At 39.6% G+C, this 18959-nt stretch overlaps 1 protein-coding gene across 1 annotated transcript in view; it reads left to right on the top strand.

The window, feature by feature from the left end:
• DMD (dystrophin) overlaps window positions 1–18959 on the top strand; it is a 2416993-nt gene that overhangs the window by 702492 nt on the left and 1695542 nt on the right. Inside the window, exons 8-9 of the mRNA XM_075852742.1 lie at window positions 2166–2344; window positions 10990–11124. Coding sequence (XP_075708857.1) covers window positions 2166–2344; window positions 10990–11124 — 314 coding nt within the window. The remainder of the gene's footprint in view (window positions 1–2165; window positions 2345–10989; window positions 11125–18959) is intronic.

Below are 18959 nucleotides of genomic sequence, written 5' to 3'. Positions count from 1 at the left end.
ATACACCAGCTGCCTATTTGTCCTCAGCATGTCTATTTTGTGATTATTAACAAGAGCCATTTCACAATGCCTAATGGAAGCAGCCTCCTCTGATAACTAGTGCCTGACTTACTGGAGCTACATTTACAGCTGTACTGTAGGATATGTGGTCATTTTACTTAGTAACTATTAAACCACTTTTTACCGTTTAAGAAGTAACATTTATGGTACTGGAAAATAAGATTTTTGCATGAATTCAAATTAAAATAATAAAGTTAATTTATCATAGAAAGGAAAGTTACCTTATATGATTTTTCAAACAGAAATTGAACTAATACTGTGAATAAATTGTATATTGTGTAATTCTGTATTTGTTCTATTTTTTTATTGTTTGATGTTTCTAAAATTTAATTAAAGGGGTTTCCCAAACATTAGACTTAATAACGCTAGAATAAGCCATCACTTCCTGATTAGTGGGGATCCTAATGCTGGGACCCCAACGTTACTCAGAATGAAGAAGCTGCAGCGCTTGTTTAGCCCTACGGCTCATTCACAATTTTTTCCCGGACAGTGGTACTCCTGTCCATTTGCTGTGCAGGGTAGTACAACAAATCCCCATTCACTTGAATTGAGTTGTGTGACAGTTCTCTGCACAGTATGTGGACATGAGCACTGATGTTGAGTAAAAAACAAAACAAAGTGACAATTTACCGATTTATGTTTGTTATACAACTATGGCGACAAATCCTTTTTAAAGATATCAGGAACCTTAATCTATTCATTTGGCCTACCAATACAAATTCAAAGAAGTTTATTAAAGCTTACATTATTAAGGTTATTAAACCTGATGCCACTCATTTGGGTCTCCAGTCTCTCGTTTTTGTTGTCTGCTTAGAGAAGAAGGATGACTGATAACCACTTTTAGATATTAGTACAGCCTTTTAGTCTGACCATGTGTAAATGAGTGAAAGAGGTTGCAGCAAGACTCACCAGAGAAGAAGGGAGTGCAAGGTTGTTCTATCTGTGCCTACATCTTTTACTGCTAGGGTTTAATTTTACTACTAATTTTTAAATAAAAATACCAAGTATAAATTCATAAAATACTCAAAGCACAATTTAATGCTCGCCATAGCCTGGCTAATAATAAGGCTGCATAGGGTACTGCTAGCAAGGGCTTTTGATTACTACATGTACAAATTATGTCAATGTGAGCATGAACTATGTACAGTGCCACAGTTAGTCCCTAGGTGGTATTCTGCACCCATAGACACTCCATGTATCAATGTATAGTGTTTCCATTAAGCCAATTATCCCCCCTATAAGTAAAGCTTATCGGGGTGGTGACCTTGCTGATATAGCATCTGATGAAATATGACACATTCTTTTTTAAGATTAATCTGCTAGAATATAGCTCAGTGTGCTTCTTAATAAAATCGAAGGTCCATAGAGGCACAGCATGGGCCCATATATATTTTTTAAAGATCTGTAAAACAGAGATTCATAATAAGGCCGTGTCCATGCGGCCGAGACAAGTTATGGTATCCCTCACTTTTTCATAGCAAAAGGGAAGGACCATATGTGAGTGACCTTTGTCACTAATAGCAGGTGTTGGTGACGCATCTAGCCATGTATGTCCAGCTTAATAATGGCAGTATTATAATTCAGTGTGTATGAAATTGCTTTATACTTCTAGACTAAAACAGCTTCGAATCATGATGTCTTACACAGAGTATTATTTTCGACAGAAATATATCAAGTCTATTTACTCCTAATGTTTTTTTAAGGAGGCACGCATTATAGAAATATTTTGGTAATACGTATAATCAAGTATGCATAGCCAAATACCACATAAAAGTTGATCTACAGCTTTGTTCACTGTGAATACAGAGGTCTAATAAATCTTGAGTTATGACTTTCCATAGTACAATAAAGAGTATAATGGTTTGAAATGTGCTTAAATGAGAAATCATTACCATTTTTACACTGAGATTTTTCTCATTGGTATGCTACATCTACAGAAAAGTTTACAGATGATTATAGAGCTATAATTAGTCCCGGGAGGGTGCTGGAAAGGCCGAGTTTCTGCTCATTAGTCTGGCTGCATGGTTGGAAGCTGATTTTAGGTACATTTAATGTGCATAATTTACAGTGAATGACACACACCTATGTTTCTTTTTCCTTTCCAGATATTTCAACAGCTCATCCCGACAAGAAGTCCATTTTAATGTATGTAACATCACTCTTCCAAGTTCTACCACAAAAAGTATCCATCGAATCACTTCGAGAATTGGACACCTTGCCTCGCCAAATAATCCCTCCAGAAGAGCAAATCAGACATTTTGATCAACGCCATTTCTCTCAGCAAGTATGGGGGGTTTTACTTTCTATTTCTAAAATAACTTATATTTGTCAAAAATACGTTAAATAATAGATTCATTTGTAGGAATAGAAATGTGGTATGACAGTCTTCATTCTATTAAATTCTCTGCTACCTATTGGTATCATTTAATAGATACCGTTGACAAGTGTCAATTACCTGTTCTAAAACTTTGCTGCACGCAAATTTACTCTTTTCTGTAATAGTTGTAAATGTGTCTGTCATGTCAATCACTTCACTAATAGTCGAACGTATAGTTATATCTCTTACCTTAGTGGAATTTATGTATTCATACTCCATGCACTGTGTATATAAATAGAATTCTAGCACAGGAGAGTCTTCTAGGAAAAGAGTAGAAAACGGTGAATGCACATGTGCCAAAATTATAGAGTCTGGCTGCCATTTTTGCATGTTTGCCTCGTGATGTTATCCGTTTGGGGTGTTGTAGCAAATCTTTACACCAAAACACTGTCTGCCAACCAAGATATGTTCTAACTTGTTTGCAACATTTATTGCACCAATTTTGTGAATTAAGTGCACGTCCAAGAAATTTTGCTCCATTTTTTTAAACCTATTTTTATGTTAATCTAAAGTTCCTTGTTAATAGTATTATATTTCACAGTAGTGATTCACTATTCCATATAGTTAAGTAGAACAAATTACTTGAATGAAGAGATCCTCATGCACTGATGCTCTATACCTTCATACGTAACTGTTTGCACGCATTGTACCAGAAAAATAGATACTGCCATCTTTCTCAAGTGACATCCTTGTTCTAGACATAGGTGCAGCTTCATTAATCAGGGATTCTACCTGTGTTGCTAGTACTAACCGTAAGGATCGCATTGCAATTCTTTACATCATAACCTTGCAAGATGATGGTAATGGTAATTGCAGGAATTAGCTGATAAACTGGTCCATTCTAAATCATGACTTCAGGCATTCCCATACTATCAAAGGTTGAATACTTTGATACTGCTGATCACCTTCGTACTACCACCTTGCTTACTGCTCTGAGCTTATATTAACGTTATTCTTTTTATTTGTGCTACCAACATACATATTTATTATCACATTCCCATAAGCGTTGTTTTATTTACTATATGATATTATTTGTGATTATTTTTGGCAGTGTTTAGGACCTTATTGGTATATATTTTTGTTTAAATTATTTTGATGTTGGGTCTGGACATGTCATTGTTTTCATTGTAGGATTTTATAGAAAATAGTGTTATTTATCTTATCTATTATTCTAATAATTAGATTTGATTTACTGGGGTATGTCATTTATTCAGGCACTAAGTATCCACAAGGGCTGGGTTTTACACACCAACGCTATTTTACTGTCCCTTTATTTATTTTCAGCATTTTATATTTTGCATACTGTATAATTGATTTGTCTGACTGAGATGGCACATTTTTGTTCTTTGTTTGTATTATATGGTAGTACCCAACTTTATGTAAATGTATACATCTTTATATCATACCTGTATGTTCTTATGAGCAGGATTGTATGATATCCTTGACTGCATCTGTCATCACTGCAAGTGCATAAAAAATTGAGCTATAATACATCCAAAATCAACCAATCTTAGTCAAACTCCACACCTCATTGCTGCAAATATGGCTTCTATGTCCCCTGGCAATCAGCTGTAATCCCCAGGAAAATATGCTTCTTGCCAGGCACTGCTGGAAAATGTAACATTACTTAACATAAAAAAGGCATGGACAAGCCAGGTCTTGGTGCATAGAAGGTGTCAGAGATATGTACTTGGCATAACATTTCTTGCTAACTATCATGAGCTCCCTTGTGGTACAGATAGCAAACGAGGATAAGATAATTTCTTACCCAGGCCAAAGCTAAGAAATATTTATTTATAGGGGTTCTGCAAGATTAGAAAAACATGGCTTCTTTCTTCTAAAATCAGCACCACACCTGTCCACAGGTTGTGAGTGGCATTGCAGCTCAACATTTGCAATACCAGACACAAGCCATGGTTGGAGTGGGGTGCGGTCTTTGGAAGAAAGTAGTCATGTTGTTCTAATCCTGGACATTCCTTTAAATCAGTAAAAGCATACTTTAATTAAGATGGTATTAATGAACAAATTAAGTATGTTACACTTTTGTTTAATGAAGATTTTTTATCTCACTAGAAGACAATATATTACCTCCATAGAATTTTAACTTAGGTAAACCACTGACAGGTGAAGTAAACATTCATTATCTTGTTACATTGACACCTGTCAATAGGTGGCATATATGAGGCAGCAAGTGAACAGTCAGATCTTGAAGTTGATGGGTTGCAAGAAAGAAAAATGGGCAAGCGAAGGATCTGAGTGACGTTTACAAGGGCCAAATTGTGATGGCTAGACGACTGGGTCAGAGCATCTCCAAAGCAGCAGGTCTTGTGGGGTGTTCCCAATATGCAGTGGTTTGTACCTACGAAAAGTGGTTCAAGGAAGGACCACCCGTGATCCAGTGACAGGGTCATGGGCACCCAAGTCTTGTTGAGGCACATGGGGAGTGAAGGCTAGCCCATCTATCCTGACCCTACAGAATAGCTACTGTAGCACAAATTGCTGAAAAATTTAATGCTGGCTATGATAAAAAAAAAGATGTCTAAACACAACAGCATAATAGCTTGTGGCATTTAGAGTTACTTAACCGTAGACTGGTCAGAGTGACCATACTGATCCCTGACCACCACCCAGAGCCCCTACAATGGGAATATGAGCATTATAACTAAACCATGGAGCAATGGAAGAAGCTGATTTGATGTATCAAGTTTTTTGAACATCATGTTGACGCCTGGGTGCGTGTGCGTTGTTCACCTAGGGAAGAAATGGCACTGGAATACAGTATGGAAAGAAGTAAAGCCGGCAGAGGCACTACGATGCTCTGGACAATGTTCTACTGGGAAGACTTGACAAATGGCATTTATGTGGATGTCACTTTGATACATACCACCTACCTAAACATTGTTGCAGACCAAGTACATCCCTACATGGCAATTATATTTCCTAATGGCAATGGCCTCTTTCAGCAGGACAATGTACCCTGCCACGCTGCACAGATTGTTCAGAAATTTATATATATATTTTTTTTTTTTTTACTTTTTATTTTGTAATTTAGAAAAAGAAACAAGGAACGCCCACAGACAGTAATAACAATGACCATCTATATAAGTAAACACATTTTAAATTAATCAAGGTCTCTACTAACTATTGTCTATCTATATAGTTTAAACCTTCTACGCTGTACATAAAATAAGACAATGAAAAAAAAAAAAAAAAGCGGTGGGGTGGACAGGGAGGTATCTCATTAGGTCATTGACTTTTGTAATCCACTGTAAGAGTCGGAGCTGTGTTTTTCTTCCATAAGATCGGAATACATTGACGTGCCGCCAGTACAAAAAAGAAGAGCAGTGAGCGCTTGTATACTTTAATTGAAACATTGTAGTGATGGAGAAGGAATAACGCAGAATCCAAAGTTATAATTGTTCCATTTATCTCACATATCACTCGCCAGACCTCTTCCCAAAAAAGGGATAACCTTGGACAGGACCAAAAAATATGTAGTATAGTATAGTACTATAGTAATATAGCGGGAATAAAGGACGCACACCCGGCCGGGTCAAAGTTACAATTGAACAATGTCATGAAAGTATTAAACAAAGCCAATAATAAATGCAAGGTATGACCAAATATAGTAAAGGTGCTAGCTAGTATATGGACCTATTAAAGACAAGCTTAGATATATTAGGCAATCGCATGAAACACCATATCTCTGCAAAAATATAAAGAGAAAAAGATTAAAGCAGCACAGCGACAGCAGTGGGTGCAGGCCTCCTAGGTTGAGGCTAGGAACACTTGTTAATGGAATCTAAAAAAATGAAGAGGCAGCACTCCAAGAAAATTGGTGAGAAAAGGTAGTGTGTTTATTCACCCCAAGGAGGCAACGTTTCGATCCGTCTCTATGGGATCTTTGTCAAGCCTATGCAAAAATATACATATGCGACAATAGATGGTATATAGGGTAATCAGAAATGGTCATAAAGCCGTAGGGCACAGCACTCCATTTGAACAATTATGAGTAAAAAATTTTAATATACTCATCCAGTCATGGAAGGCAGATATTGGTCCAACAGGTGATAAGTAGATTGTTCAATATTTCAACACCGGGGCCTGATCGGATAGAGTTTGTTGAGATAGCCAAACTGGATAGTGTAAGTTCAGTTGTGCTATGCACCATATATTTCACCAATGGCAAGGGACTTAGAGCAAGTCCAATTGGTTGGATTAGATCGATAGCAGATCTGTACAAATTCAAGTGTGCAAGACATCAAGATTTGCACCACTGATAGCGGGCTTAGACCAAGTTCAAGTGAAGCATATACGTCACCCACCCGGATTTGGCTAGGCACAGCCTTGGCAAATTTAGTGCTGTCACTGCTGTATATGCAGCCCTTATGAACAATTAATGTAACCGCTTGGTTTACGGCTTGCAAGCGGCTCTCCAGACGTGCATACTTGACTGCCGTATTTCGTCACTGTTCCACTGCTCCACATGCGGTCCTCTTGTTACCTAGTGTAGTCTAGCACTGTCAGTGTGGCTCCCACCAATTGGACTTGCTCTAAGTCCCCTGCCATTGGCGAAAAATATATGGTCCATAGCACATCTGAACTTACACTGACCGGTTTGGCTATCGCAACGGACTCTATCCGATCAGGCCTCGGTGTTGAAATATTGAACAATCTACTTATCATCTGTTGGACCAATATCTGCCTTCCATGATTGGATAAGTATATTACAATTTTTTACTCATAATTGTTCAATTGGAGTGCTGTGCGTATGACCATTTCTGATTACCCTATATACCATCTATTGTCGCATATGTATATTTTTGCATAGATATGGTGTTTTATGCGATTGCCTAATATATCTAGGCTTGTCTTTTATAGGTCCATATACTAGCTAGAACCTTTACTACATTTGTTCATTCCTTGCATTTATTATTGGCTGTGTTTAATACTTTCATAACATTGTTCAATTGTAACTTTGACCCGGCCAGGCGTGCATCCTTTATTCCCGCTATATAGGATTACCATTATGGCGGATGTTTTGATATTGACATTTTAATATAATTCTATATTTTGTATTAATAAACATTTGTTTTTTTTTATATACCTGATGAGTCGAGTGCCCTTCTATACCAGGTTTTTCTTCCCCTTTTTTCAGAGTCTTCCTAACCGGGGTTAAAGCGAGGATTCCCTAGGATGGGGTATAGGGAAGAGTGTATAGGAATAAATGATGTCCTGACTATTGTTGATGAACAGCTTGCCAGAGTTGGCCCAATGGTTGGGTGAGATCATAGGTTTTTTAGGTATTTGGACTCAATCCATGTAGGGGCCAAAAGTGGGATAGATGTAAAGGTTTGCTCAAAGGCCACCCAAGGTTTTTCTTTTGTGTGTCTACACCAATCTAAGACCAATGATAGGTGAGTTGCTAAGTTATAAGATTTTATATCCGGAAGGACGAGTCCTCTTGTCCTCCTCTCTCCCTTGTTCTGCATAGCAATGTACGTCTTAAGCGTGTTGACTTCCCACCCCAAATAAAAGCAGTTTCTATGGAATTTATCATTCTGAAAAAAGCGATAGGAATCATAATCGAGAGCGTCTGAAACATATAAGGATGTGAGGCAATATATTAATTTTAAAAATAGTGCAGGGTCCCATCCCGGTAAAAGGTACCCTTAGTCCATCTAGTACAGTCAGCTTTACTGTTAGCAAGAAGAGGAGGGAAATTCAGTCTGTATATATCTTTTGGATTTGGAGGGAGGAACACCTTTGTATATAGTATAAGGGTCTGAGAGGATGCCATTCACCCAGACTCTAGCTGACAGATTGGTATATAGGGACATTATTCACTTAAAGAGGCTCTGTCACCAGATTTTGCAACCCCTATCTGCTATTGCAGCAGATAGGCGCTGCAATGTAGATTACAGTAACATTTTTATTTTTAAAAAACGAGCATTTTTGGCCAAGTTATGACCATTTTCGTATTTATGCAAATGAGGCTTGCAAAAGTACAACTGGGCGTGTTTACAGTAAAAGTACAACTGGGCGTGTATTATGTGCGTACATCGGGGCGTGTTTACTACTTTTACTAGCTGGGCGTTGTGTATAGAAGTATCATCCACTTCTCTTCACAACGCCCAGCTTCTGGCAGTGCAGACACACAGCGTGTTCTCCAGAGATCACGCTGTGTCGTCACTCACAGGTCCTGCATCGTGTCAGACGAGCGAGGACACATCGACACCAGAGGCTACAGATGATTCTGCAGCAGCATCGACGTTTGCAGGTAAGTCGATGTAGCTACTTACCTTGCAAATGCTGATGCTGCTGCAGAATCAACTGTAGCCTCTGGTGCCGTCACGATGCAGGACCTGTGAGTGACGTCACAGATCTGCACTGCCAGAAGCTGGGCGTTCTGAAGAGAAGTGGATGATACTTCTCATCAGAAAGCCCAGCTAGTAAAAGTAGTAAACACGCCCCGATGTACACACATAATACACGCCCAGTTGTACTTTTACTTTTCAACACGCCCAGTTGTACTTTTGCAAGCCTCATTTGCATAAATACGAAAATGGTCATAACTTGGCCAAAAATGCTCGTTTTTTAAAAATAAAAACCTTACTGTAATCTACATTGCAGCGCCTATCTGCTGCAATAGCAGATAGGGGTTGCAAAATCTGGTGACAGAGCCTCTTTAAGTGAATAATGTCCCAATATACCAATCTGTCAGCTAGAGTCTGGGTGAATGGCATCCTCTCAGACCCTTATACTATATACAAAGGTGTTCCTCCCTCCAAATCCAAAAGATATATACAGACTGAATTTCCCTCCTCTTCTTGCTAACAGTAAAGCTGACTGTACATATTTGAGTCCCAGATGACTGAGGGTTTCCTCCATAAATTCCCAATTTACTCTAGCTAAAGCTTTTTCTGTAGGTAAGAGCATAAGCGGTGTGTTCATAGACTTCGCTCTATAGATGAGATTCATATCCTTATTGGTGATGTCTCGAGCATATCGCCATTAGTTTAATATCTACATTGAGTAGTAAGATCGGCCAGTAATTAGCACATTGGGAAAGATCTTTTCTAGGTTTTGGGATCTCCGTGATGTATGCTCTTAGCGTGTCAATAGGAAGAGTAGACCTTAAGGAGTTAAAGGAGTTGAGTAAATGTGAACTTAGTAGGGGTAAGAATTTATTGTAGTATAGAGTAGTAAACCCATTAGGGCCTGGCGCTTTACCCTTTTGGCCACTTTCTACTGCACATAACAATTTCTGCTCGTAATTGTGGTCTCTAGAGCATTACTTAGTTCATTCGAGAGAGAAGGGAGGCCCGAGTCAGAAATATATTTCTGAATCCGAGAGCGTGGCTGTGTCACCAATATAGAGGGGTTACTAGAGTCTATAGAATATAGTGCTGCATATAATTCTCTAAAGGCATCTGCTATTTCTAACGGAAGGTGGGACCTTGGTCTAGTAGGGGTGGCTATTTGTGGGACATATGTGTTTGCTTGTTGTGATCGTAAAGCTCTTGCCAGGGATTTATTACATGTATTGCCATATTCGTAGAAATGTCTCCTACATTTAGATACTGCGATACTGTGATAGTGTGTTTTTCGCTTTAAAGATTAGTAGTGATCTCAATTCCTCCCATTTTGTGAGTAATATAACACTGGTCTCATAATCGAATGATTGTTTATGAGAGAGTTCCAATCCTTTGATTTGTGACAGTAAAGTATTAATAGCTAGCGAGCGTTCTTTTTTTCAAGCGGGATCCCTGTTTGATGAACAGCCCTCTAATCAGACATGTATGTCTGATACTGGGATCCAGATTTTCTGTATTATTAAGTAAGAAAAATATCTGAGATAGCGATTTGGATGTCCCTTACCACAATCTCATTATCAAGTAAGGAGGCATTCAACTTTCACTGCCACTGGAAGGGTATAGGAGATTTAAGAGCAATAACAATCGTGACTAGGGCATGGTCTGAGAATGTTATATCTATGGCGGAGCATTGTAAGGAGGACAAATTCTGGTGTTTAATAAAAAATAAATCAAGCCTGGAGTATATATCATGTTCCTTGGAATAAAATGAAAAATCCTGTTCTTCAGGATGAAGTATATATATATATATATATACATCTTAATTTAATTTGAATTTGTACATTAATTTTAACAAGATATTTATGGCAATTAAATGGTCAAACAAATATTTTGTCCCACATTCTAATAATTTTCCCATGTATGCAAATTATATTTATTTCAATCTACGGAAGAGATTTAAACAATGATGTGGTCATTTGGGCCAAAGTTAGTGTCATCCATAAAGGTGGAAAAGGTGTGGGATCCAAATACAGTAGGATCAAAATACAGAAGTATTCATTACTGGTGTATGCCCCTTATGTAACACTTGTTTTAAGGTCTCATAATTTCAAAGGATATAATGGATTAGTAGAGATTTGCTGGTGGCTTTAGGATTATAAAAACATATATGTATCTTAATCTGTATGCATTTACCAATCTGTGTGTGCCTTTTGTCCTCTCATCTCTTCTTCTCAGATCACTGTCAATGTAGCACAGGGACGTGTGCACACCCCTTCTCCTCCTCCCAAACCTCGCTTCAAAAGCTATGCCTACACACAAGCTGCTTATGTCATGCACCCTGACCAAAAAGGGAGGCAGTTCCCTCCACAGGTCTGTTAAAATGTTTTACTGTGTAAAAAATTTTAACGTGCTTATGCATGCTGCATGTAATCGTGTTAGTGGTGAATCAGACTGTCTAAATGTGTTTTAACTTCGTGTGTATAAAGGCTTTTACTAATGCTCTATTATTTATTTTAATATTTATTATTACTGGGGCACCATACAAAATATGGGACAATCTCTCACCAGTGCATTGTGCGTCATATTCATCAACATGGCACACACCCTATTTATGAAGATAATGTGATGGTTAAATATCGGACCGGCATTGCTTTCCGGCACTTTTCTAAATAGAAATGTGGCAGGGAAGAGACAGTCGCTAGTTTTCGAAAAAGTGGTGTAGGGGCATTACAAATATGGTGTTTGTCCCGAATACCACATTTACAATGTAGTAATACCAGAAAACAATACATGTATTTATCTTCCCTATTGATTAGTTCATTTGCACAAGTTCACAAGTTACTTGTGATATTGCTCATTCAGCAAACATAAGTCAATGAACAAGGAGGCAGCATTTCACTCTCTGGCACATGTCTTATTCTGGAAATACATAGTGCATGTTATTGCTAATTCCACAGATACAGGTATACATACTATTAAAGGGTTTGTCCCATGATTCAACATTATATTTTTCTGTTATATTGTGCTAGTGTATTTCTGTTAAATCTAGCTCAAAAACCGCTCTGAAAAATGTCACAGAATTATTGTGGTATCTTTATAAGTAAATAAATATGATCAGATGATGACACACTTAAAGAAAATATCTGCAAGGGAATACAATGTCCCTATCTTGACTTCCCCCTTTCTTGACCCCAACTCCACTGCAGTAGCTTAAAAAAGAGAAAAAATGTATGCACCATTTACAATCCAGAGTTGGGTCCCAGTTGCTATCTTTCTTTTCTTGGCCATTGTCCCCATGAGTGTTACAGTCATCTATGAATATATTACTCCAACCATTCATTTCAATAACATTGCTGAAGCTACACAGCTACTCATGCAGATCCAGGGTTGACACTTAACGGCTATATTGTCCATCATTAAACAGTGGCATAAAGAAATTCAGGCTTGTACTAATTACGTCATCAATAGTTCTGCAATAAATGTATATTTACCATGGCTAAATATGAGAATATGTTGATTATTTTTAAGTCAATTTTGTTAGGTGCACCAACTTTGTTAGTCCATGAAAATAACACGGAAAATTAAAATTTTTTCTAGTGATGCCAATTTATTCCAAAATAATTTTGCAAAATAAAACAATATTAGTTTTAAATTGTCCCACAAAAATAATGATAATATAATGGATTGTACTATGAAATATAGAAAAATATTAAACTTTAAAACGTTGCATTCCGTATGGTGAAAATATTGCTCTGGTCACTGAGACCAAAAAGCCTCAGATCATAAAAAGGGTTGAGTGGGAGGATGGAAAAATGTTTCTTCTACACTATTTCTTACGTCCACACATAGCATAAACACTGAAGAATTTGCATCCATGTGGAAATTCCACAGCATATTACAAAAGCAGCAAAGTGGATGCGATTTCAACAAATATCATCCACAAACTGTGGAAAAAACCCTCAGAAAACACACGCGGAAAATGACCTGTGGAGCTGATTCTCAATCTTCAGCATGTCAGTATATTTTGCGAAAATACTGCAAAATTCCTGCAGTGTGTGTGGACGTAAATTTTTCGTGAGGGGAAGATGTAACAGAATAAAATAAAAAGTTGCAATACTGAATAAAACATACCATTCCTTCATTAAGAATTAAACTTAATGCCCCCCTCCCCATCCCTCTTTACTTAATTCTATGTGAAAGGTACAAGGATCAAGCACAGCAAACAGATAATTAAAAGCAAAAATATTATTGAATAATAATAATAATAACAATGATAATAATAAGTATTAAGTAAACATAATTTTATTAAAGGTTTTTAATATATTTTTTATTTTATCCTCTTTTAACACTTCTGCTAATTGGCATAATATGAGTCTGGTATAATCATTCTGACATGCTCTATTCCACACATGAATATTTAATTACCCACAGCTTGAATATCTCCTAGATTGATTCTATACTATATGTTCATTTTTCATCCCTGTCTAGAAGGATTATGTTTTGATCATTTAATCTGCTAAATAGAGATGGTAAAATTAATTTTCTACATTTCAGTTTATTTGCAAATCAGAGGGATCTGCCGTTTGGAGAGTCGGTTGAGAAGGGAAATTTACTGCCATTAACGTATTATACGATAGATAGATAGATAGATAGATAGATAGATAGATAGATAGATAGATAGATAGATAGATAGATAGATAGATAGATAGATAGATAGATAGATAGATAGATAGATAGATAGATAGATAGATAGATCTGTAGGGATTACTAATAAATCTGTGTTGTGATAATTACCACCATAAAAGCAGACTAAGTCTCCTCTTTCAGCCTGTAGGGTCACATAATATAAGGTAATATCACTCAAAACGTACCTATAATTTTGGGGGACTATTCAGAATAAGCAGTCATGTGTGTGTACATGTGGAATAACACTTTATCTGATCTTTATGACTTTTATCTGCATTTACCACCAGTTTTCTCCCTCTGCAATCTCTATCTTTAACTGTCAGTTCTCCTTGAACTCCACTGCAGAGGGAGAATAGCTGCTATGATGTCTCCCATAAGCATCAGATACAGAGAAGAGAAGACCCTACTCCCCTATCTCTCTCACACACATAGAAGCAGCAGAATGGAAGACATTATAGAGAAATAATGAACTGTGAATTCAGTAATTCTCAGCATGAGATAATATAACTCCTACTAGAAGCAGCAGCAGCAGCATCTCTCTGCCTTAAATCAAGTGTCGTTTCATAAAACTTTTGGCATGTCACAGTGTCACGATGGGTGTGTGGACCCACTGGGCCATACCGCCATAGTGGGATAGCAGCTGGCCAAACAGGATACCAAGGCAAAAACAATCATTTGAATAAGGGTACCTGTGCCAATACAGACAGTAGCAATGGCAGGCTTGGATGGAACCTTGGCAGCAGGTAGACACAAGGCGCGGGGAAATACAGCAGGCGTAGTATACGACACAACACAACTCCAACTCTCTACGGCACTGGAACAAGTTAGCACGAGATACAGGATACAGGTTGCAGAAACGGGAACACTGGGAACTGGAAAACATTAAGGGACAATTTGCAAAGACTAACACGGGTAAACACAACAACGCTCGGGCAATGAAGGAAGGGGCAGGGTCCTTCATATAGTCCAGGGTGATCATGGGAGCAATCAGTCAATCTAAAACATGTGTGTGCTCTGCCCATTAAGGCTGGGAATGAGCTCGAGCGCGCACCCTAGTGTTCACTGCAGGACAGGACGGCCGCATGTGCTGGCATCTCTAGGGAGGAAGATGTCTGCAGGATGATAGGAGTCTGCACTCCACGACCACAGAAAGTATCCCCCCTCTTACGCCCCCTCTTCTTTTTGGCCAGAACGTGAGAGGAACCTCTTAATGAGGGAATGAGTCTTGACGTTCTCTTCTGGCTCCCAGGACCTATCTTCTGGACCAAACCCCTTCCAATCCACTAAGTAAAAGGCTTTTTCTCTTATCCTATTCAAGTCCAAGATCTCTTTGACCTTGAAAACATCGGCAGAACCGCTGGGGGCAACTGCAGGGCTAGGAGTCTTAAAGTAGCAGTTCAGGACCACAGGCTTCAGAAGAGACATGTGAAAGGAGTTGGGGATTCTGAGGGTAGCGGGCAGCCGAAGCTTATAAGAAACTGGGTTGATCCGCTGGAGGATCTCAAAGGGTCCGAGGAACCTTGGAGCGAATTTGCATGATGGTATATTCCTTGAGGACAGCCAGATCTTGGTACCCGGAAGAACCTGGGGAGGCTCTCTTCTCCTTGTGTCTGCCTTTCGCTTCATGCGGTTGACCGCCAGCAGAATAGAGGATCGGGTTTGCTGCCAGATCATTAGGAAGTCCCTGAATGCAGAGTCAGCTGCAGGCACCTCGGACTCTACGAGGACACAGGGAGAGGAATTTGTGGATGTTGGCCGTAGACAATAACGAACGGTGTAGAAGCAGTGGACTCACTTGTGTGGTTGTTATAGGAGAACTCGGCCCAAGGAAGAAGCTGCACCCAGTAATCATGCTGCCTGGAGATGAAGTGTCATAGATAGTTCTCCATAATTTGGTTGATCCTCTCGACTTGGCCATTGGACTGGGGATGGTAGGCTGAGGAAAAGTCCAACTTTATATTAAGGAGTTTGCAGAGGGCTCTCCAAAATTTTGAGGTGAACTGAACGCCCCGATCCGACACAATATGCAGAGGTAAGCCATGCAGGCGGAAGATGTGTTGGATGAAGAGGTCGGCCAGTCGAGAAGCAGAAGATAGACTGGTCAGCGGAACGAAATGAGCCATCTTCGAGAATCGGTCCACCACCACCCAGACCGCTCTGCATCCAGCAGAGGGTGGTAGGTCCGTGACAAAGTCCATTGCTATATGTTGCCAGGGAGCATTGGGCACAGGCAGCGGCTGGAGCAGGCTAGCAGGCTTTGCGTAAGCAACCTTTTTAGCCGCGCACACCGTGCAGGACGAGACAAAGTCTATGATGTGTTTTGGCAGTGTGGGCCACCAAAAATGATGGACAATCAGGTCTTGGGTTTTACGGGCACCCGCGTGACCTGCCAGTCTGTAGCTGTGTCCCCAGCGAAGGATTCTCCTTCTGTCTGCCAAGCGCACAAAAGTCCTACCCAGAGGGATGTCTCTTACTTGCAGAGGGTTGACAGAGATAATGCAGGACGGATCAATGATATTTTGTGGAGACTCCATGGTGTCCTCTGTCTCGAATTACCTGAATATAGCATCGGCCCTCACATTCTTGTCGGCAGGGCGATAGTGGAGCTCAAACTGTAACTGGGCAAAGAACAGTGGCCACCTGGCTTAACGGGGGTTCAGTCGTTGGGCCGTCTGGAGATAGGTGAGGTTCTTGTAGTCAGTAAATATCAGGATGAGATGAACTCTGTCCGCTAGCAGATGTCTCCACTCCAGGGCCAATTTGATGGCCAGTAACTCCCGATCCCCAATCGAGTAGTTGCGCTCTGCGGAAGAGAAAAGTTTAGAGTAATAGCCACATACCAATGCCTTGTCCTTGGGACCTCTCTGGAACAGAAGTGCGCTAGCACCAACAGAGGAGGCGTTCACCTCCAAGGAAAACTGTCGAGCTACATCAGGATGATGGAGGATAGAGGCTGACGTGAAGGCACTCTTTAGGCTATTAAATGCGGATTCTGCTTCTGGAGTCCACACCTTGGCGTACATGCCTTTTTGGTGAGGGTGGAGACGGGAGATGTCAGTGAGGAGAAGTTTCGGATGAACTGCCGGTAGAAATTGGCGAATCTCTGGAAACGCTGTATGGACCTTAAGCCTTGACCTTAAGCCTTGAGGACGTGGCCATTCCAGGACGGCATTTACCTTCTCAGGATCCATCTTGAGGCCTTGATCCAAGATGATGTAGCCCAGGAAGGGTAGATCATTTGTCTCAAACACGCACTTCTCCAGCTTGGCATACAGGCGATTCTCCTTTAATTGCAGCAAAACTTGACGGACATGTCTCTCATGAGTCGTCGGGTCTGAAGAAAAAATTAAGATGTCATCGAGATAGACCACAACACAGACATAGAGGAGGACACGGAAGATGTCATTAACAAACTCTTGATAGACCGTGGTAGTGCTACACAGACCGAAGGGCATCACCAGGTATTCATAGTGCACATCTCGGGTCTTAAATGCCGTCTTCCATTCATCACCCCATCGAATCCGGAATAGGTTGTAAGCCCCACACAGGTCTAGCTTAGAAAAAATCTTGGCTCCTCGTATGCGGTCAAAAAGTTCAGAAATCAGTGTCAACATATATCTATTTTTTATTTTTTTTAAATCTAATTTTATTTAATTTTCACATAAACCCAAGGAAAAATCAAAACATACACATGTGACATTTTCATCTGGCAAAAGATAGTTAGTTTGGCGCGCAGGCCACATCTGAAACAAGCGTATAAAACAGAATTATATATCGGAGTATAATAAAATATACATAAAATTACATAAATACATTTAAAAAACTGTATATAAGCAAAGAATTCCACAATAGCCAGAAAATATGAAAAGAAGTCAAAACTGATGTCACCTGCCTTTGAGAGAATACATCCAGATATTAATGTGTGCAATTTATCTTCCTAAAATCTAACCATGGTCGCCAGGTCTTCAGATATCTATCATGACATCTAAGTTCCCAACCAAGTAACTCTTCCATTCTACAAATAGAGTCTAATTTTACAAACCATTCTTGTACAGTATGTGTGTTTGTAGATCTCCAGTGAAGAGGTATAATCAATTTTGCTGCAGTAAGCAATGTGAGTGATGAGGTCGTGTTTTTTGAGGGTGAAGTCTCTAGAAATTTCCAAAGAAGCACCAGAAGGGCATTTAAAGATAGACTATTTCCAGAGACTGTATGTATAGTTTTAGTTACATCTTGCCAAAAAAGTTTGGATACGAGAGCAGTCCCACCATAAATGTGTCATGGTCCCCCTGTGATTATCACAATGCCAGCATTTGTCTGACACAGTGAGATTAATCCCATGTAGAAAAACTGGGTTCCTGTACCACCTAGTAAGTTTCTTGAACGAGTTCTCTTGGATTCTAATGAAACTAGAGAAGCCATGAGACTGCTTCAATATCCTAGTAGTTTGTTCTTTAGTAAATGTGGTGTGAAGTTCTGTTTCCCATGCTAAAACATAGCTGGGTGTTTTTGGAGTTCTATCATGGAGAAGTCCAGAGTAAATTTTGGAAAGCAGGTTTCTAGGTAAACAGGGTAGTAGCAAAAATGTCTCCATCCAGGATGGTTCTGACAACCTCAGAAATCTATGTAGGAATTCTCTCACTTGTTCATTAAAATGCAGTTCTTGCAAAAAATGTGTAGCGTTGTCTGGCAAATCTGGGAGCAAGGAGCTGAGTGTGGGTGTGATTCCGGGCCCAAAGGCCTCAGTAATCGTTATTTTCTTCAGTTTATTCCAAAGAGTATGTATTGAACTCGAGTACCCCAGAATGTGAGGAAGCATACTTAACTGGTTCCCGACTGCTGGCTGTGCTTTTACGGCCAGCGGTCAGGGTCCTTAAAACCCGAGCCATAGACTTTTTACGGCTCGGGTTTTAACTTGCTGCCCGCGCGATCAGGCAGCTGAATTTCGGGTCTCCGGCTGTCAGTGACTGCCGGGGACCCTGAGGAGAAGATAGAAGCAGCTTTCGCTGCTTCTGTCTTCTCCGATTTTATTTTCACAGCGCTCAATGAACGCTGTGTATAGGAATAGAGACAGCGGCCGCGCCACTGTCTCTATTCCTCCCAGTGTTCATGTGACTGGTCACATGATCGCCGGGTGCCGTTTCTGAAAGACTGATGCTGGGTCTTACTAGACCCAGCACAGCCCTATTAGTGACAATCGTCACTATGAGAGGGCTGATTTCCCCTGTAACTGGGGCTGCTATGCAGCTCCAATTACAGTGGTAAAACATGGTGTAAAAGAAAGAAAAAAAATATATAAGGTTCCCCCAAGGTCTTTTTTGACCTTTGAGGGACAGACCATAGTAATAAAAAAATAGTAAATTAAAGTGCAAAAAAAAATTAATAATAAATACACATAAAATGCCCACCCCCAAAAAAACATTCCCCCCTCCCCCTAATCATTGTTGTAACTCTAGCGCTGACCCAATTACCCTAATATATACATGTAATATATTAAAATTTACGGTAGACAATGGCGA

Source organism: Rhinoderma darwinii, chromosome 2, assembly GCF_050947455.1.
Source record: "Rhinoderma darwinii isolate aRhiDar2 chromosome 2, aRhiDar2.hap1, whole genome shotgun sequence".
Lineage (NCBI taxonomy): Eukaryota > Metazoa > Chordata > Amphibia > Anura > Rhinodermatidae > Rhinoderma > Rhinoderma darwinii.
Note: the sequence above shows the minus strand (reverse complement) of the source record. Positions and strands in the feature narration are given on the sequence as shown.